At 43.8% G+C, this 22,324-nt stretch overlaps 1 protein-coding gene across 9 annotated transcripts in view; it reads left to right on the top strand.

Moving 5' to 3' along the window:
- Nucleotides 1-22,324, top strand: part of amph (amphiphysin) — a 132,944-nt gene that overhangs the window by 57,233 nt on the left and 53,387 nt on the right. For all 9 annotated transcript variants that reach the window (XM_014139119.2, XM_014139120.2, XM_014139127.2 and 6 more), the window contains exons 5-7: nucleotides 18,961-19,056; nucleotides 19,587-19,694; nucleotides 20,109-20,194. In XM_014139119.2, the coding sequence (XP_013994594.1) occupies nucleotides 18,961-19,056; nucleotides 19,587-19,694; nucleotides 20,109-20,194 (290 nt within the window). The remainder of the gene's footprint in view (nucleotides 1-18,960; nucleotides 19,057-19,586; nucleotides 19,695-20,108; nucleotides 20,195-22,324) is intronic.

The raw sequence follows: 22,324 nt of genomic DNA, 5'->3' as shown, positions 1-22,324 counted from the left end.
CTCACAAACAGCGCTCCTGTACCTAGCCCAGAGACAGCAGAGATCTCATTCCACTTTCTGGCGCCTTCAGTGAGCCTAGAAATTGTCACGTTACAGCAGAGATCCTGTATTTTCGACAGAGATGCCACAGAAGCACAAGAAATGGTCAGAGAGGGCACCTCCTGTATGGAGTCTTCTCAGGATTTGGCCTGCCATATGAGTTCTGTTATACTCACAGACACCATTCAAACAGTTTTATAAACTTTAGAGTGTTTTCTATCCAAATCTACCAATTATATGCATATTCTCGTTTCTGGAAAATAGTAGTAACCAGTTTAAATCGGGTACGTTTTTTATCCGGCCGTGAAAATACTGCCCCCTACCCTAGAGAAGTTAACAAAGTGTCCAAAGAGGGGCCAGAAGTATGCAGAATGGTGTCGTCTGCGTAGAGGTGGATCAGAGAATCACCAGCAGCAAGAGTGACATCATTGATGTAAACAGAGAAGAGAGTCGGCCCGAGAATTGAACCCGTGGCACCCCCATAGAGACTGCCAGAGGTCCGGACAACAGGTCCTCTGATTTGACACACTGAACTCTATCAGAGAAGTAGTTGGTAAACCTGTCGAGGCAATCATTTGAGAAACCAAGGCTGTCGAGTCTGCCAATAAGAATATGGTGATTGACAGATTCGAAAGCCTTGGCCAGGTCGATGAATACGGCCGCACAGTAATGTCTCTTATCGATGGCGGTTATGATGTCATTTAGGACCTTGAGCGTGGCTGAGGTGCACTCATGACCAGCTCTGAAACCAGATTGCATAGAGGAGAAGGTACGGTGGGATTCAAAATGGTCGGTAATCTGTTAACTTGGCTTTCGAAGACCTTAGAAAGACAGGGTAGGATAGATATAGGTCTGTAGCAGTTTGGGTCTAGAGTGTCACCCCCTTGGAAGAGGGGGATGACCGCGGCAGCTTTCTAATCTTTGGGAATCTCAGACGATACAAAAGAGAGATTGAACAGGCTAGTAATAGGGGTTGCAACAATTTCGGCAGATAATTTTAGAAAGAGAGGGTCCAGATTGTCTAGCCCGGCTGATTTGTAGGGGTCCAGATTTTGCAGATCTTTCAGAACATCAGCTATCTGGATTTGGGTGAAGGAGAAATGGTGGGGGCTTTGGCGGGTTGCTGTGGAGGGTGCCGGGCAGTTGACCGGGGTAGGGTAGCCAGGTGGAAAGCATGGCCAGCCGTAGAGAAATGCTTATTGAAATTCTCAATTATAGTGGATTTATCGGTGGTAACAGTGTTTCCTAGCCTCAGAGCAGTGGGCAGCTGGGAGGAGGTGCTCTTATTCTCCATGGACTTTACAGTGTCCCAGAACTTTTTTGAGTTTGTACTACAGGACGCAAATTTCTGTTAGGAAAGCTAAGGCTAGCTTTTTCAAACTGCCTGTGAAGTTGCATATCACGGGGGCTATTCGATGCTAATGCAGAATGCCACGGGATGTTTTTGTGCTGGTCAAGGGCAGACAGGTCTGGAGTGAAGCAAGGACTATATCTTTTCCTAGTTCTAAAGTTTTGGAATGGGGCATGCTTATTTAAGATAGTGAGGAAGGCACTTTTAAAGAATAACCAGGCATCATCTACTGACAGGATGAGGTCAATGTCATTCCAGGATACCCCGGCCAGGTCGATTAGAAAGGCCTGCTGGCAGAAGTGTTTTAGGGAGCGTTTGACAGTGATGAGGGGTGGTCGTTTGGTCGCAGACCCATTACGGATGCAGGCAATGAGGCAGTGATCGCTGAGATCTTGATTGAAAACAACAGAGGTGTATTTGGAGGGCGAGTTAGTTAGGATGATATCTATGAGGGTGCCCGTGTTTACGGATTTGGGGTTGTACCTGATAGGTTCATTGATAATTTGTGTGAGATTGTAGGATGGCTGGAGTGTTAAGCATGTCCCAGTTTAGGTCACCTAGCAGCACGAGCTCAGAAGATAGATGGGGGGCAATCAATTCACATATGGTGTCGAGGGCACAGCTGGGGGTAGAGGGTGGTCTATAGCAAGCGGCAACAGTGAGAGACTTGTTTCTGGAATGGTGAATTTTTAGAAGTAGAAGCTCGAATTGTTTGGGTACAGACTTGGATAGTAATACAGAACTCTGCAGGCTATCTTTGCAGTAGATTGCAACACCGACCCATTTGGCAGTTCTATTTTGGCGGAAAATGTTATAGTTAGGGATGGAGATTTCAGGGTTTTTGGTGGTTTTCCAAAGCCAGGATTCAGACACGGCTAAGACATCCGGGTTGGCAGAGTGTGCTAAAGCAGTGAGTAAAACAACCAAGGCTTTTACGGTTACAGAAATCAACAAATGAGAGCACCTGGGGAGTGGGAGTGGAGCTAGGCACTGCAGGACCTGGATTAACCTCTACATCATCAGAGGAACAGAGGAGAAGTAGGATAAGGGTATGGCTAAAGGCTATACGAACTGGCCGTCTAGCACGTTCGGAACAGAGAGTAAAAGGAGCAGGTTTCTTGGCACGATAGCATAGATTCAAGGCATAGTGTACAGACAAAGGTAAGGTAGGATGTGAGTACATTGGAGATAAACCTAGGCATTGAGTAATGATGAGAGAGATATAGTCTCTAGAGACGTTTAAACCAGGTGATGTCATCGCATATGTAGGAGGTGGAACAACATGGTTGGTTAAGGCATATGGATTCAGACAGTTAGCAGGCCGCTGCTAAGAAGCTAACAGTTAGTAGGCCGGGGCTAGCAAGCTAGCAGTTAGCAGACCGGGTTAGCAAGCAAGCAGTTAGCAGACCGGGTTAGCAAGCAAGCAGTTAGCAGACCGGGTTAGCAAGCAAGCAGTTAGCAGACCGGGTTAGCAAGCAAGCAGTTAGCAGACCGGGTTAGCAAGCAAGCAGTTAGCAGACCGGGTTAGCAAGCAAGCAGTTAGCAGACCGGGTTAGCAAGCAAGCAGTTAGCAGACCGGGTTAGCAAGCAAGCAGTTAGCAGACCGGGTTAGCAAGCAAGCAGTTAGCAGACCGGGTTAGCAAGCAAGCAGTTAGCAGACCGGGTTAGCAAGCAAGCAGTTAGCAGACCGGGTTAGCAAGCAAGCAGTTAGCAGACCGGGTTAGCAAGCAAGCAGTTAGCAGACCGGGGCAAGCAAGCAGTTAGCAGACCGGGGCAAGCAAGCTAGCAGTTAGCAGACCGGGGCAAGCAAGCTAGCAGTTAGCAGACCGGGGCAAGCAAGCTAGCAGTTAGCAGACCGGGGCTAGCAAGTTAGCAGAAAGGCCTTTGGGGGACGTCGCGATGGAGGTAAATCTGTTTTTGCCTCTTCGTGCGGTGACGTCAATAGACCAGTCGTGGATTAGTAGTTTTCCAAGTATCTCTAGGTAGCTAGCAGGCCGCGGTTAGCAGAATGGGCCTTCAGCGGACGTCGCGCCTGAGGGGCCTGTTGAAATCCTCGGGCAGATTATGTTGGTATTCCAGTCGTAGAGGATCGGCGGGGTTCCGTGCCTCGTACCGTCAATAGAAGGGCTCTGGATATTGTAGCCCAGGAGTGGGCTTCGGTGGTAGCACAGGAGCCCTAGCCGGGCTAGCTTCAAGGCTAATTGGTGCTTGCTCCGGGATGGAAACGCTAGCCACGAGTAGTCACCCGGGATTCCGTTTAGCTAGTTGTGAAGATCCAGATGAAAATGTACAGAGTTTGCGGTAGGAATCCGGGATATGGAGAGAAAAAGAAAATAGATCCGTTATGCTCTGGTTTGAGTCACGTTGTAAGAACTTGCGAGAGCTTCCCAAGCTAAAGGTTAGCTGATGACCGCTAGCAGTGGTTTGCTGACTGATAGCTGGTAGGTAGTTAGCTGGCTAGCTTCAGTTGAGGGATTCCAGATCCGAAGTAAATAGAAATACTTTAGAGAAAAAAGAAAAACAGATCCACGCCACATTGGGTGAGGCGGGTTGCAGGAGAGTATTTAGAAGTTGAGGTTTAGGAAAATATTTTTAAGAAGATATGCGAAGAAAAAGATATATACAAGGGACACGACAGGACAAAGACAAAGACGTCTGACTGCTACGCCATCTTGGATTCATTGGGAACTTGAATGGGAACTTGCCTGCCTACCCGCCCATTTGATCAATGCCAAATACATTTGATTGACAACCAAGAGATTTGCTAACTGTGGATAACAGTCGTTCAGCATAGCTAGCTTGCAAAGCGATTCACATTTCTTGCTAGCTAACCTAATGACACCTGCATCTAACTGTACTGTAGCCACTGAAAAACGATACGAGGGGAGAAAGTCGGTCACTCACCCACTCCTCCAATGGCATCACATCCTCGCAGCAGCTAGTTAGCTAGCTAGATAACGAACCAAACTGGCAATTTTTTTATTAGAAAAAATATGGCCCTTTTTAATGTCCACTTTTTTACATAGGATGCTGTATGTAGCATTTTAAAATATTAAAACAAAGCAGAGATACATAATATTTGTTTGAACTTTAGTGCTATGCATGCAGATGTACATAATACACTACACAGTATATACAAAAGTATGGATACCCCTTCAAATTAATGGATTTGGTTATTTCAGCCACAGTCGTTGCTGACAGGTGTATAACAATCAGCACACAGCCATGCAATCTCCATAGACAAACATTGGCAGTAAAAGGGCCTTATTGAAGGGCTCAGTGACTTTCAACATGGCACCGTCATTGGATGCCACCTTTCCAACAAGTTAGTTTGTCAAATTTCTGCCCTTCAAGAGCTACCACAATTAACTAAGTGCTGTTATTGTGAAGTGGAAACGTCTAGGAGCAACAACGGTTCAGCCGCAAAGTAGTAGGCCACACAAGCTCACAGAATGGGACCGCCGAGTGCTGAAGGGAGTAGCTCTTAAAAATCGTCTGTCCTCGGTTGCAACTCTCACTACCGAGTTCCAAACTGCCTCTGGAAGCATCGTTGGCACAATAACTGTTTGTTGGGAGCTTCATGAAATGGGTTTCCATAGCCAAACAGCCACACACAAGCCTAAGATCACCATGTGCAATGCCAAGCGTCAGATGGAGTGGTGTAAAGCTCACTCTGACGCGTTGTCAGAAGTGATGAATCACGCTTCACCATCTGGCAGCCTGACGGACGAACCTGCCCGAATGCATAGTGCCAACTGTAAAGTTTGGTGAAGGAGGAATAATGGTCTGGGGCTGTTTTTCATGGTTTGGGCCCCTTAGTTGCAGTGAAGGGAAATCTTAACACTACAGCATACAATGACATTCTAGACGATTCTGTGCTTCCAACTTTGTGCCAACAGTTTGGGGAAGGCCCTTTCCTGTTTCAGCATGACAATTCCCCCGTGTACAAAGCGAGCTCGATACAGAAAAGGTTTGTCGAGATGGGTGTGGAAGAACTTGACGGGCCTGCACAGAGCTCTGACTTCAACCCCATTAAACACCTTTGGAATGAATTGGAACGCCGACTGCGAGCCAGGTCTAATCGTCAGATATCCATGCCCGACCTCATTCGTGCTCTTGTGGCTGAATGGAAGCAAATCCCCGTAGCAATGTTCCAACATCTAGTGGAAAGCAGCAAAGTGGGGACCAACTCCTTATTCATGCCCATGACTTTGGAATGAGACATTTGACGACAAGCAGGTGTCCACATACTTTTAGTCATGTAATGTATGCTGCGACCCTTATCAAAAAGTATTTGATAACTCCAAATAACAAAAATGTAGCTATAGGTTTGTTGTAACATTTAAACTTAAAAAATGTTTTTCTTTTTTTTTTGCACCGCACCAGTGCTGTTGAATGCAGCATTGCTGTATGGTGAACTCAAAATGTATTGTAGTTGAGTAGTTTAATATGCCTACATCTCCTTTGCATTGTTTGTTGTTGCAGGTTGTTTTTTAGCTATTCATTGTCAAGCTTTAAAAACTGAAGCTAGGCTACAACATTTTAGTAGCCTGGCTAGGACTGTGGCGTGTGTCTGTACACTGTCCCTCCGCTGAGCGCTGTAAGGACACACGAAAGCAGCGCAATTGAACTTAATTCACCGATGCAAGCACATCAGGCTGTAATTTCATGAAGCAGATGACTCAACTGTTCACTCATTTACAGTTTACTGACTTGTGTGTCCTATTTAACCCTCTGGCCTTGTTTGACACGTGCACTAGCCTATTAGCCACGTTATGACTGACTTGGGTCATTGCCCTTGCTAGTTTGGTTGTATTGACATCCCCAGCCTTATTTACAGTCGTCCATTTTTTTTATTTTTTATATTGATTCATTGAAACTGAAACAGTGCATCCTGAATGGGTGGAGGCAGCAAACAATGTACCTGGATTGTAAACTGTCATTGTCAAAACATGTTGATGCAACAGTAGCTAAGATGGGGAGAAGTCTGTCCATAATAAAGCACTGCTCTGCCTTCTTAACAACACTATCAACTAGTCAGGTCCTACAGCCCTAGTTAAGTCGCAACTGGACTACTGTCGAGTCGTGTGGTCGGGTACCACAAAGAGGGACTGAAGAAAATTACAATTGGCTCAGAACAGGAGCGCACCGCTGGCCCTTAAATGTAAACGAAGAGCTAACATTATTAATATGCATGTCAATCTCTCACGGCTCAAAGTACAGGAGAGATTGACTTCATCACTACTTGTTTTTGTAAGAAGTATTGACATGCTGAATGCACCGAGGTGTCTGTTTTTAAACTACAAGCACACAGCTCAGACACCCATTCATACCCCACAAGACATGCCACCAGAGGTCTCTTCACAATCCCTAAGTCCAGAACAGACCATTGGAGGTGCACAGTACTACAAAGAGCCATGAAGTCTATTCCACATCAGGTAGCTGATGCAAGTAGTAGAATCAGATTTTTAAAAACAGATACAAATACAACTTATGGAACAGCAGGGACTGGGAAGAGACACACACACACACTTGGCAGCAGCTAATGGGAATCCTTAATAAATACAAATAGGCCAGCCGTTATTTACAACCAAGAAATGTATTGATGAATTATATGAATCATGCATCGAACTGCATCCATCTATTCTACCAACAATGCCTCAGTGTACATCATGGAATGTTGAGTCAAATAGAATCTATTTTTAAAACCTCTTAGGTAGTTGGTTTTATAGCATAAACTGGGAATTTTATATTTTTTACTGATGATTGTCTGTTTGTTTCATATCTGCACAGTAGTTTAAAGGCTGTCAGTTCCACTTTAATATACTAATGTTCTCTGAGATTCGATGTGGGGAGTTATGATCTAGTCATTGATCTAGTCATAGTGATTGTTTAACTAAAAGACCAGAGTGCCCCTTATTTTTTTTTTCATATTTTTATTTAACTAGGCAAGTCAGTTAATAAGAACAAATTCTTATTTACAATGACAGCCTAAGATCAGTGGGTTAACTGCCTTGTTCAGGGGCAGGATGAGAGATTTGTACCTTGTCAGCTCAGGGATTTGGTCTAGCAGCCTTTCAGTTACTAGCCCAACGCTCTAACCACTAGGCTACCTGCCGCCCTTATAGGCATAGTTCAACCAGAATTGATGTTTCGGTCAAATTCCTCTTAGCCATCACTACTGTAGTCCAGTAGTGACGGCATCCACAGTAATCCGTTGTTTACTTTTACCAAAGCATGATTAGCCTCATAAAAAAAAGGAATGCACTTCATGGTACCAATGTTAGCAAAGCTGCATTGCAAGCCAGAACTTCCTCAAAAACAAACAAGTTTGGTAGCGTCGATACTCGTGAAGAATGTTTTCTTACCCATGAGAATGTTGTTATTTCTGTAGTAATACCAGAAAATTGAAATGCTCTCATAGTTCCATCAAGCCACCAGTGAATTTGTTCACAGCTGATAATCAATCCAGGGCCCAATGAAATACAATATAATTCAATGCAACTTTATTGTCCATATTACAGCAAACAACAGAAACAGATGTGGCTGTGAGACTACATGAGGAAACGGTTCCAGTTCTGAGTAACACACTTCCAGTGACTATTTCACAAATATGCAGGTTAAAAAAAATCCCTGCAAACTCCACCAATTGTCGAACATACAATTATTTTAAAACACTAATCTATCTTGCAATGAAGCTTTGCTAACATCGGTACCATGGATTACATTCTATTTTTGTACAATGCTAATCATGCTAACTCCTGGCTAAACAATGGATTACTGTGGATGCTGCCACTGCTGGCCTAGAGGCAACTCAAGGTAAGAGGAATTTGACCCAAACAAAGTTTGGCTAAACTATCCCTTTAACAGAGAACATAGGCCACAGTCAAATGAAGTGCAGAGCATAATGCATTGTGTTGCTGATAAAAGCTCTGAAATTGAAGGGTGACTTGAACAAAAAACAAGATAGATGAAGGTGTCAACCAAGGCTCAAGGACAAAGCATCTGTCTCTATCATTGAGTTTAAATGAATTTGTATTTGTCACATTCGCTATATACAGGGGGTACAGGTTAGTCGAGTTTGCATCTCAAGTGCCCCTCTTGCGTTTGTGTTTTTTGAAAAAGCAAGGCTGGCTTTGGATTGGTTTCCACAGTTCGATCGCACTTGTTGAATGTTCACGTCCTAGATTGTCTGTTATCAAGCAGAAAAAAACACTCTCACTCTTCCTTTAATACAAGGAGTCTGTTATGAGATGAAGGACGAGAATGTTACCAATATGTATTTTATTTTAGGGCACCCAAAATAGGGTCTGAAACGTGTTGCGTCTTGTTTCAAGGCTTGTTTCAAGACTGTTCAACAAGTATGACAATGTTTTGGACCTCACAGTAAAGTTGGACTACAAAAAGTACATTGTCTGTATTTGTTTGTGTGTGATGCCAATTTCTATTTTCACACACCCTCCATCTATTTAAAAAAACACCTTTATACAGTGCCTTCAGAAAGTATTCATACCCCTTGTCTTATTCCACGTTGTGTTGTGTTACAACCTGAATTCAAAATGGATTCAGTAGATTTTTTTTACAATTCTCACCCATCTACAATACCCAATAATGACAAAGTGAAAACATACAGTACCAGTCAGAAGTTTGGACACACCTACTCATTCAAGGGTTTTTCTTTATTTTTTTACTATTTTCTACATTGTAGAATAATAGTGAAGACATCAACTATGAAATAAGACATACGGAATCATCTAACAACCAGAAAAGTGTTCAACGAATCAAAATATATTTTATATTCTTCAAAGTAGCCATTCATTGCCTTGATGACAGCTTTTGCACACATTCTGTCTTTTTTGGTTAATACATGATTCCATATGTGTTATTTAATAGTTTTGATGTCTTCACTATTATTCTTCAATGTAGAAAATAGTAAAAATAAAGAAAACCCTTGAAATAGTTGGTGTGTCCAAACTTTTGACTGGTACTGTAAGTATTCATACCCCTGAGTCAATACAGCAGTAATCACTGCCAAAAGTGATTCTAACATGTGAGTCTTTCTGGGTATGCCTCTAAGAGCATTGGACACCTGGATTGTACAATATTTGCACATTATTCTTTTTACAATTCTTCAAGCTCTGTCAAGTTGGTTATTGATCATTGCTAGGAAGTCATTTTCAAGTCTTGCCATAGATTTTCATGCCAATTTAAGTCAAAACTGTAACTAGGCCACTCAGAAACATTCAATGTGGTCTTGGTAAGCAACTCTAGTGTATACTTTAGGCTATTGTCCTGCTAACAGATTAATTCGTCTCCCAGTGTCTGTTGGAAAGCAGGCTGAAGCAGGTTTTCCTCTAGGGTTTTGCAAGTGCTTAGCTCTATTCCATTTCTTTTTATCCCCAAAAACTCCCTAGTCCTTGCTGATGACAAGCATACCCATAACCTTATGCAGCCGCCACCATGCTTGAAAATATGAAGAATGGTATTCTGTGATGTGTTGGATTTTCCCGAAACATAACACTTTTTATTCAGGACATACAGTAATATCTTTGCCACATTTTTTGCAGTTTTTACTTAGTACCTTACTGCAAACAGGATGCAGGCTTCCTTCTTTCTACTCTGTAATTTAGTTTAGTATTGTGGAGTAACTACAATGTTGATCCAGCCTCAGTTTTCGTCATTCAACTCTGTAACTGTTTTAGTCACTCTCACCTCATGGTGAAATCCCTGAGCGGTTTCCTTCCTTTTCGGCAACTGATTTAGGATGGACGCCTGTATCTTTATAGTGACTGGGTGTATTGATACACCATCCAATGTGTAATTAATAACTTCACCATGCTCAAAGGGATATTCATTGTCTACTTTTTTTTACCCATCTAACAATAGGTGCCCATCTTTGCAAGGCATTGGAAAACCTCCCTGGTCTTTGTGGTTGAATCTGTGTTTGAAAATCACAGCTCGACTGAGGGCCATTTCATATAATTGTATGTGTGGGTTACAGCGATGAGGTAGTCATGCAAAAATGGTGTTAATAAACACTATTATTGCACCCAGGGTGAGTCCACGCTAGTGATTATGTGACTTGTTAAGCTAATGTTCACTCCTGAACTTAATTAGGCGTGCAATAACTAATGGGTAAATTACTTATTGACTCAAGACATTTCAGCTTTTCATTTAATTTATTTGTAAACATTTCTAAAAACATAATTCCACTTTGACATTATGGGGTATTGTGTACAGGCCAGTGACACACAATTTAATAAATGTTTAATTCAGGCTGTAACATTACAATATGGAAAAAGACAAGGGGTGGGAATAGAGTTGTGGTGGTCACGAAATTTCGTCAGCTGGTGATTGTCAAGCAAATAGCTGTCCGTCTCACGGTAATTGACCGTTAATTAACATAAACACCTTTAGCATCTCCTGGCTTCCACACATGTACATTTGAAAAAGTCTAATAAATCCATGTAATAGAGCCTACGCCTTCCCAATAAAGCTATTCTTTATTTTAGACAGGTCTAAAGGAGCATGATATGAAGAAAATGTAATGTATTTCTGAAGAACAGAATAGCATACTCTGAGGTGTCCTTATGTTAGGTCCTAATCTGGCTATGCCAAATGGCTGTGGGCTACACTAGTTAATTTAGCAGACAAGATTTGCTTGGAATACCATGGCATTATTTTATGATTTTATATTATGAAGAATACAATTGAACAAAGCTGAATTAAATAGAAAGGACGTGATGTGACTAAAGTTGCATGAAAGGCATGAGCTCTGCTTTGCTTTTTGCGCAGGCTGTGAACTTCATCAGTCCCTCATTCACAATTTGACAAGCACTTGCTAATGCCTCGAATTTTTCGGCGGCATCCCCTTTCCCGGCAGGATCCCCAATTGCGAGGTGCATATTGAAGATATTAGAAGAACTCTTCACATTGACTTTTCATCAGCCAATAAGATGAGTAGGAATAACAAACAAAAAAAGCTCTAGCCTATGTCAATCTAGTATGCCGCATAGTCCAAAAGTTGCCCCATTCTGTGCGAGAAATATACTCTCCAAACATAAGCTGTGTTAAAATACTCATACTAACCGCACTAACCGTACTATTTGTGACGTAAATGGAGTATATAAACTACAGAAACGTCCTTTTTTCAGGACCCAGTCTTTCAAAGATAACTCGTAAAAATCCAAATAACTTCACAGATCTTCATTGTAAAGGGTTTAAACACTGTTTCCCATGCTTGTTCAATGAACCATAAACAATTAATGAACATGCACCTGTGGAACGGTCGTTAAGACACTAACAGCTTACAGACGGTAGGCAAATAAGGTCACAGTTATGAAAACTTAGGACACTAAAGAGGCCTTTCTACTGACTCTGGAAAAACACCAAAAGAAAGATGCCCAGGGTCCCTGCTCATCTGCGTGAACGTGCCTTAGGCATGCTGCAAGAATCAAATCAAATCAAATTTTATTTGTCACATACACATGGTTAGCAGATGTTAAAGCGAGTGTAGCTAAATGTTTGTGCTTCTAGCTCCGACAATGCAGTAATATCCAACGAGTAATCTAACCTAACAATTTCACAACAATTACCTTATATACACAAGTGTAAAGGAATGAATAAGAATATGTACATATAAAATATACGAATGAGTGATGGTATAGAACGGCATAGGCAAGATGCAGTAGATGGTATAGAGTACAGTATATACATATGAGATGAGTAATGTAGGGTATGTAGACATTATTAAAGTGGCGTTATTTAAAGTGACTAGTGATACCTTTATTAAATCAATTTATTAAATCTATTAAAGTGGCCAGAGATTTGAGTCTGTATGTTGGCAGCAGCCACTCTATGTTAGTGATGGCTGTTTAACAGTCTGATGGCCTTGAGTTAGAAGCTATTTTTCAGTCGCTCTGTCCCAGCTTTGAGGGCAGGTAGTTTGCCCCCGGTGATGTGTTGTGCAGACCTCACTACCCTCTGGAGAGCCTTACGGTTATGGGCGGAGCAGTTGTCGTACCAGGTGGTGATGCAGCCCGACAGGATGCTCTCCATTGTGCATCTGTAAAAGTTTGAGTGTTTTTGCTGCTGCGCCTTCTTCACCACGCTGTCTGTGTGGTTGGACCATTTCAGTTTGTCCGTGATGTGTATGCCAAGGAACTTAAAACTTTCTACCCTCTCCACTACTGTCCCGTCGATGTGGATAGGGGGGTGCCCCCTCTGTTGTTTCCTGAAGTCCACGATCATCTCCTTTGTTTTGTTGACGTTGAGTGTGAAGTTATTTTCCTGACACCACACTCCGAGGGCCCTCACCTCCTCCCTGTAGGCCGTCTCGTCGTTGTTGGTAATCAAGCCTACCACTGTAGTGTCGTCTGCAAACTTGATGATTGAGTTGGAGGCGTGCATGGCCATGCAGTCGTGGGTGAACAGGGAGTACAGGAGAGGGCTGAGAACGCACCCTTGTGGGGCTCCAGTGTTGAGGATCAGCGGGGTGGAGATGTTGTTACCTACCCTCACCACCTGGGGGCGGCCCATGAGGAAGTTCAGAACCCAGTTGCACAGGGCGGGGTCGAGACCCAGGGTCAGGTAGGGTGGAGGTGATATGGTCGCTCAAAGCACTTCATGATGACGGAAGTGAGTGCTACAGGGCGGTAGTCATTTAGCTCAGTTACCTTAGCTTTCTTGGGAACAGGAACAATGGTGGCCTTCTTGAAGCATGTGGGGACAGCAGACTGGGATAAGGATTGATTGAATATGTCCGTAAACACACCAGCCAGCTGGTCTGCGCATGCTCTGAGGACGCGGCTGGGGATGCTGTCTGGGCCTGCAGCCTTGCGAGGGTTGACACGTTTAAATGTTTTACTCACGTCGGCTGCAGTGAAGGAGAGCCCGAAGGTTTTGGTAGTGGGCCGTGTCAGTGGCGCTGTATTGTCCTCAAAGCGAGCAAAGAAGTTGTTTAGTCTGTCTGGGAGCAAGACATCCTGGTCTGCGACGGGGCTGGTTTTCCTTTTATAGTCCATGATTGACTCTAGACCCTGCCACATACCTCTCGTGTCTGAGCCGTTGAATTGCGACTCTACTATGTCTCTATACTGCCGCTTAGCTTGTTTGATTGCTTTGCGGAGGGAATAGCTACACTTTGTATTCCGGTCACCTTGCCCTGATTAAAAGCAGTGGTTCGCGCTTTCAGCTTTGCTCGAACGCTGCCATCAATCCATCAATCCACGGTACGACATCGTCGATGCACTTGCTAATAAACCCGCTCACCGAATCAACGTATTCATCACTGTTGTTGTTCGCAGCAATGCGGAACATATCCCAGTCCACGTGATCGAAGCAATCTTGAAGCGTGGAATCCGATTGGTCGGACCAGCGTTGAACAGACCTGAGCGCGGGACCTTCTTGTTTTAGTTTCTGTCTATAGGCTGGAAGCAACAAAATGGAGTCGTCGTCAGCTTTTCCGAAAGGAGAGCGGGGGAGGGCCTTAAACGCTTCGCGGATGTTAGAATAACAATGATCGAGGGCTTTGCCAGCCCTGGTTGCGCAATCGATATGCTGATAGAATTTAGGGAGCCTTGTTTTTAGATTAGGCTTGTTAAAATCCCCAGCTACAATAAATGCAGCCTCAGGATATGTGGTTTCCAGTTTACATAGAGTCAAATGAAGTTTGTTCAGGGCCATCGATGTGTCTGCTTGGGGGGGATATATGCGGCTGTGATTATAATCGAAGAGAACTCTCTAGGTAGATAATACGGTTGGCATTAGGACTGACATGAGGACTGCAGATGTGGCCAGGGCAATAAATTGCAATGTCCGTACTGTGAGACGTCTTAATACAGCGCTACAGGGAAACAGGACGGACAGCTGATCATCTTTGCAGTGGCAGACCACGTGTAACAACACCTGCACATGATCGGTACATCTGAACATCACACCTGCAGGACAGGTACAGGATGGCAACAACAACTGCCTGAGTTACACCAGGAACGCACAATCCCTCCATCTGTGCTCAGACTGTCCGCAATAGGCTGAGAGAGGCTGGACTGAGGGCTTGTAGGCCTGTTGTAAGGCAGGTCCTCACCGTCAACATCATCGCCTATGGGCACAAACCCACCGTTACAGGACCAGACAGGACTGGCAAAAAGTGCTCTTCACTGATGAGTTGCAGTTTTATCTCACCAGGGGTGATGGTCAGATTCTCATTTATCGTTGAAGGAATGAGCATTACACCAAGGCCTGTACATTTACATTTACATTTACGTCATTTAGCAGACGCTCTTATCCAGAGCAACTTAAAAATTGGTGCATTCACCTTATGATATCCAGTGGAACAACCACTTTACAATAGTACATCTATATATTTTTTTTTGGGGGGGGGAGGGGTAGGGGGGGTTAGAAGGATTACTTTATCCTATCCCAGGTATTCCTTAAAGAGGTGGGGTTTCAGGTGTCTCCGGAAGGTGGTGATTGACTCTGCTGTCCTGGCGTCGTGAGGGAGCTTGTTCTACCATTGGGGTGCCAGAGCAGCGAACAGTTTTGACTGGGCTGAGCGGGAACTGTGTTTCCGCAGAGGTAGGGAGGCGAGCAGGCCAGAGGTGGATGAACGCAGTGCCCTCTTTGGGTGTAGGGACTGATCAGAGCCTGAAGGTACGGAGGTGCCGTTACCTCACAGCTCCGTAGGCAAGCACCATGGTCTTGTAGCAGATGCAAGCTTCAACTGGAAGCCAGTGGAGTGTGCGGAGGAGCGGGGTGACGTGAGAGAACTTGGGAAGGTTGAACACCAGACGGGCTGCGGCGTTCTGGATGAGTTGTAGGGGTTTAATGGCACAGGCAGGGAGCCCCGCCAGCAGCGAGTTGCCGTAATCCATCCGGGGGATGACAAGTGCCTGGATTAGGGCCTGCGCCGCTTCCTGTGTAAGGCAGGGTCGTACTCTGCGAATGTTGTAGAGCATGAACCTACAGGATCGGGTCACTGCCTTGATGTTAGCGGAGAACGACAGGGTGTTGTCCAGGGTCACGCCAAGGCTCTTAGCACTCTGGGAGGAGGACACAATGGAGTTGTCAACCGAGATGGCGAGATCATGGAATGGGCAGTCCTTCCCCGGGAGGAAGAGCAGCTCCGTCTTGCCGAGGTTCAGCTTGAGGTGGTGATCCGTCATCCACACTGATATGTCTGCCAGACATGCAGAGATGCGATTCGGCACCTGGTTATCAGAAGGGGGAAAGGAGAAGATTAATTGTGTGTCGTCTGCGTAGCAATGATAGGAGAGACCATGTGAGGATATGACAGAGCCAAGTGACTTGGTGTATAGCGAGAACACCAGTGGTAAGAGCACGTGGTGCGGAGACGGATTCTCGCCACTCCACCTGGTAGGAGCGACCTGTCAGGTAGGACGCAATCCAAGAGTGAGCCGCGCCGGAGATGCCCAACTTGGAGAGGAGGATCTGATGGTTCACAGTATCAAAGGCAGCAGATAGGTCTAGAAGGATGAGAGCAGAGGAGAGAGAGTTAGCTTTAGCAGTGCGGAGAGCCTCCGTGACACAGAGAAGAGCAGTCTGTACCCTGGAGCCGGATCGATTTGGAGGTGGAAGGTTCGTCATGGTCTGTGGCGGTGTGTCACAGCATCATCGGACTGTGCTTGTTGTCATTGCAGGCAATCTCAACACTGTGCATTACAACGAACACATCCTCCTCCCTCATGTGGTACCCTTCCTGCAGGCTCATCCTGACATGACCCTTCAGCATGACAATGCCACCAGCCATACTGCTCGTTCTGTCCGTGATATCCTGCAAGACAGGAATGTCAGTGTTCTGCCATGGCCAGCGAAGAGCCCGGATCTCAATCCCATTGAGCATGTCTGGAGGCTGTTGGATCGGAGGGTGAAGGCTAGGACCATTCCCCCCAGAAATGTCCGGGAACTTGCTGGTACCTTGGTGGAAGAGTGGGGTAACATCTCACAGAAAGAACTGGCAAATCTGGTGCAGTCCACGAGGAGGAGATGCACTGCAGTACTTAAAGCAGCTGGTGGCCACTCCAGATACTGACTGTTACTTTTGACCCCCCCCACCTTGTTCAGGGACACATTATTCAATTTCTGTTAGTCACATGTCTGTGGAACTTGTTCAGTTTATGTCTCAGTTGTTGAATCTTCTTATGTTCATACAAATATTTACACATGTTAAGTTTGCTGGAAATAAACGCAGTTGACAGTGAGAGGACGTTTCTTTTTTTTTTTGCTGAGTTTAGTATGCCAAAAGTTCCCAGATGTCGTACTACATTTGCCAAAATATGAAGTATACAAGCAGTAGACGGAAGGTGCCAAGATGGCGGCTTGAACAGACGCGTTTTTACCGAGCTCTGCACCAAACTTCAGAAAGATTGTGAAAAAACAAGTTTACAGTCATTACTATTACTGTTTTTATTTGTTCAAGATATAAGAACTTTCCTGTGACTGGAATAAGAATTGGATAATTTATCCAATTGCCCATGTGAAGTCGTGACAAAAAAAGGAAGAAGCTAGCCGTTCTATTGCTTATCAACAAGAGAGAAACGTGCTTATAGACAACTGCCATAACTACGCTTGCCCTATGGATAATATCATGCTTTCGAATGCTGTTGAAGATGATGAATTCCCCTCTTTACCGGTTACTCCGTGCAAACCTCCACCCTCCAAGAAACCCAACATGAACTCTGACATTGTGGCTACCCTCTCCTTACTCATCAACTCCAGGTCTGACGCCATTGAGAAAATGGTAGGCGCGAACACCATGGTTAACAAAGGCTTGAAAAAGACTGTGGAGTTTGCATGTGGTGAAATCAAGGATGTGAAAATGAGAGGGGCAAAAGTGGTGGAAAAGAATAACAATGTCTACCATATACGTCTCACTGATCTGGAACAATACACACGAGATGGTACCTGAGACTCTACGGCGTGCCAGAGGTGGAGAATGAAGATGTGCGAGGAGAGGCTATCCGTATCTGCCAAGAAGTTATGCCTGCAGAGAAGAACAAAGTTGGTGATACCATCGACGTTGTGCATCGCCTCTGCAAGAAGCAACAGCAAAATGATTCAAGACCAAGGGTTATCATCATCCTCTTCAGTGCCAGATTCTACAGGGATGCTGTCTGGAAAGCTGCTATGAAGAACGCCTTCCTTCAGAGCCATGGTATCAAATCAAATCAAATGTATTTATATAGCCCTTCTTACATCAGCTGATATACATTTACATTAACATTTAAGTCATTTAGCAGACGCTCTTATCCAGAGCGACTTACAAAATGGTGCATTCACCTTATGATACCCAGTGGAACAACCACTTTACAATAGTGCATCTAAATATTTTAAGGGGGGGGTTAGAAGGATTACTTTATCCTATCCTAGGTATTCCTTGAAGAGGTGGGGTTTCAGGTGTCTCCGGAAGGTGGTGATTGACTCCGCTGTCCTGGCGTCGTGAGGGAGCTTGTTCCACCATTTGGGTGCCAGAGCAGCGAACAGTTTTGACTGGGCTGAGCGGGAACTGTGCTTCCTCAGAGGTAGGGGGGCCAGCAGGCCAGTGGTGGATGAACGCAGTGCCCTTGTTTGGGTGTAGGGCCTGATCAGAGCCTGAAGGTATGGAGGTGCCGTTCCCTTCACAGCTCCGTAGGCAATCACCATGGTCTTGTAGCGGATGCGATCTTCAACTGGAAGCCAGTGGAGAGAGCGGAGGAGCGGGGTGACGTGAGAGAACTTGGGAAGGTTGAAGGCACTGTATGTTAATTCATCTCACTCACATCTGTTGCAGGAAGAACATCATGTATTTAGCATCCACCTTTTCATTTATCCCCTTCATCACTGTGTAAACAAAAACCAAATTAAAATGTAATTCTCTCCCGAGTCCTCTGTGCCGATGGTTTTCTCTATCACAGGGATACAATCACTGTGATGGAGTTGAATCTATTGGCACTAATATCACCCCATAAAGCGGCTCGACAGCATACATGAAGACAAACCCTTTGGGAGTCTGTGGAAACAGGGACACTGAGTGTGTGATTCTGAACATGAGACAAAAACAGAAACATTCATTGAATATGTATGTACGCTATTGCAAGCTAAATGCACTACTGTGCCTTTGCATAATGCAGGTACTGCTTTTGAGGGACATTTCACTCTTAAATAAAGATTGTCAGATGTTTTCAGATCTCAAAAGTAGAGAAATTTTGCGATATGTCAACATTCCAGACTATCTGTTGTGTAGACGCAGCAACTGTATATGCCTCAATCCCAAATTAATGGAAAAGATTAGCGCCGTCTAACTTCCTGGTTTATTTATATTTTCTATTCATTTGTGGTGGAGGCATATGGCTGGATCTACATAACCGATGTCATGGGATGTGGTTTCATCTTGACATTAGACTACTTTAGAGTTCTAATAATGTCTAAAACTTTCATTTGAAAGAGTCTCTTTCAAATGTCCCTTTAAATGTAGATAGACTGTATATTACACCATATGACTCTGATTTAACTACCTGTTCTCATCTTGTTCAGCATCTGGCTAACTGAAATGTTTCTCTGTGTCTCTCTTTTAGAACTGTGATGCCTTATGGGAGGACTTCCATCAGAAGCTGGTTGATTCATCACTTATCACACTGGACACGTACCTGCAACAGTTCCCCGACCTCAAGGTACAGTGTACTGCATAAAAACAGCTTAGCCTTGGCTCTGTCGTCATAGAAACGAATAGCAGTCCTTGGCTACACGAGTTGACTCTTGCCTTTAACCAACTCAATAAAATTGATAAATGTTGAAACACTAGCTATGTTTTTGTCATTTATTTATCCAATATTGTTTATAGTACAGTATTATTTGTAATAAATTAGCTATTTGGTGAGAAGTTTGACTAGGTTAATCTCTTCTGGCATATTCGTAATATGCTCACGGTCTCAAAGACTTGGAGAGCTTTCAGGCTTTTGTCTCTGTGGCTCAGTGTGCATCCCAAATGGCACCCTATTCCCTATGTAGCGCACTACTTTTGACCAGGGCCCAATGAGCTGTGGTCAGAAGTAGTGCACTATAAAGGGAATAGGGTGCCATTTGGGACGCAGCCTCCGAAAGGTTGACACCTTTATGCTTGGAACTTTTGCTTAGGGGAAGGACTTTGTGTACTACTGTATTGTATTAAAGGCTGGTGTGTGTGGTAATTATTCACCATCAGATCCGTGTGGCGAAAAGAAGCAGAAAGCTAATTGACTACGATAGTGCACGGCACCATCTCGAGACCATTCAGGCGGTGGTCAATAGAAGTGATCGGAAGGTCTCCAAGGTAAGTCCTATGCAGTAATACAACAATGTGCTATTCTGTTCGCCTTTACCATTGTAGTGAAGAATGATTGAGAAACACAACCCTTTTACTAAAACGAAAATACCTCATATGCTATAATAGTTCACCTTTCCAATAGTTTTGTGACGTAAACCCAACAAACAGACCAGAGCCGTTTAACAACAACCTAGTCTCCAACCATAATTGAAAGTGGGTGTTCATTAACATACTGTACGTCATGTTATGTCATTCTTATAGCAGTCTTCTAAGAGCATCATGACAGTACACTACAAGTAAAGTACTGTGTATCAAGTGTAAAAGAGGATCCTTGTGCAAAGCAGTTCATCTTCAAGGTGCTGGTTATGGCAGGAAAGAGATGTTAATATTTCCCCCCTCGTTATGTATTTCTCTCTTCAGGCAGAGGATGAGTTGAAAAAAGCCCAGAAGGTGTTTGATGAGCTCAATGTTGATCTACAGGACGAGCTACCAACTCTCTGGGACAGGTAAACTAAAATCCACACCTGAGTCACATTCACTAGACGCCAAACAGAAGGAAATGGGCCAACATGGAGAGGGGCCTACCTGATTTGTCCAATAAGAAACGCTTGTTTTTGTTTTCCGTTGCAAAATGTTTTGGTACGGTGTGCATTAATTAATACAACCCTAATAAAACGTTCATAGATAAACCAACATTGTGGTCTTTACGCTGTAGCTCCTCTTCCCATGGTCAATTACAAATCAAAACGAATGGTTTCGGGTACTGTCAAAAAAATATATATATACTACAGTATTATTATGCAGTATTTTTTTATTTATTGTTATTGCTATACTCTAGGCGCTTTAACATATAAATCCTTTAAAGTCGTGAATGAAAATGTGTTACTCATTTTAGATCCATCCCAAATGGAACCCTATTTAAAAAATATATATATATTTCACCTTTATTTAACCAGGTAGGCTAGTTGAGAACAAGTTCTCATTTGCAACTGCGACCTGACCAAGATAAAGCATAGCAGTTAGACACATACAACACATAGTTACACATGGAATGAACAAAACATACAGTCAATAATACAGAAGAAAAAAAAGAAAACAAAAAGTCTATATACAGTGAGTGCAAATTAGGTAAAATAAGGGAATTAAGGCAATAAATAGGCCATGGTGGCAAAGTAATTACAGTATGGCAATTAAACACTGGAATGGTAGATGTGCAAAAGATGGAATGTGCAAGTAGAGATACTGGGGTGCAAAAGGAGCAGAATGAATAAATAAATAAATAAATACAGTATGGGGATGAGGTAGATAGATGGGCTGTATACAGATGGGCTATGTACAGGTGCAGTGATCTGTGAGCTGCTCTGACAGCTGGAGCTTAAAGCTAGTGAGGGAGATGGGAATCTCCAGCTTCAGAGATTTTTGCAGTTCATTCCAGTCATTGGCAGCAGAGAACTGGAAGGAGAGATGGCCAAAGGAGGAATTGGCTTTGGGGGTGACCAGAGAGATATACCTGCTGGAGCGCGTGCTACGAGTGGGTGCTGCTATGGTGACCAGCGAGCTGAGATAAGGCGGGGCTTTACCTAGCAGAGACTTGTAGATAACCTGTAGCCAGTGGGTTTGGCGACGAGTATAAAGCGAGGGCCAATAGACTGCATCCAGTTTGTTGAGTAGAGTGTTGGAGGCTATTTTATAGATGACATCGCCGAAGTCGAGGTTCGGTCGGATGGTCAGTGTGTAGTGCACTACAGTGTGTAGTGCACTATTCAGTGTGTAGTGCACTACATGTGGGTCCTGGTCAAAGTAGTGCACTAAATAGGGAATATGGTGCCTTTTGGGACGCAACCCAAGATTTCCTCCATAGTTCTTAGGTGACTCACAGTCGAGATGTGACTCTAGATGCCTTTATTTCTCTCTGTCAGTCTCTACTGATCTTTTGATAAAGTCAAGTGTATATCCATGAGTCATCAAGTCTCCATAGATATGCCTAGACCAGGAGATTGTTCCCAGAAATAGCACTAGTTTAAAACTGTTGATATGATCATTATTGTAGCCAAGGTATTAGCTTGTGTCTGTGTTTGTCTGTCTATCGTACGTTCTTTTAGAAAAGTATATTATACTGATTTACTTTTCCTATATGTGTGAATGACAGTCCCGATGTACAGAATAATGTACATTTAATAATGAAATATGAATGGAAACTATGAATTGTGGCCTTACAGCTATAGAAAGCCCTAAATGTGAGTATTTCCTAGATGGAGAGATTCAGTCTCAGCATCACCATTAGGATGAAAAATAGAATTCAACACAGCATAATCATTGTATTATGGTGCATTCAGACTTAGGGGATTGCCTGAAAATGGGCTGACAGAATCACAATAATAAAATCAGATTTATTTTCAGTCGATCTCTGTTTCTGTCAGATAGTGGGACATGCAGTTAAACTAGTGGTGAGATAAGGTGTTAGGGAATTGTATCTGTTCTGGGGGAGAGATAATGTCCATTTTGTTTTGTGTGTGTGTGTGTGTGTGTGCAGGTGTCCTCAAATGTTCATATAACATGTTGTTTTTCCTCCTTATCAATGAGGTAGCCAGTCTCACACAGAAGGCTAAGCAGAATAGCCTTGTGAGTAGGGAAAC

Source organism: Salmo salar, chromosome ssa14 (genome assembly GCF_905237065.1).
Source record: "Salmo salar chromosome ssa14, Ssal_v3.1, whole genome shotgun sequence".
Lineage (NCBI taxonomy): Eukaryota > Metazoa > Chordata > Actinopteri > Salmoniformes > Salmonidae > Salmo > Salmo salar.
The sequence above is the reverse complement of the archived record's forward strand: the minus strand, read 5'-3'. Positions and strand labels throughout refer to the sequence as shown.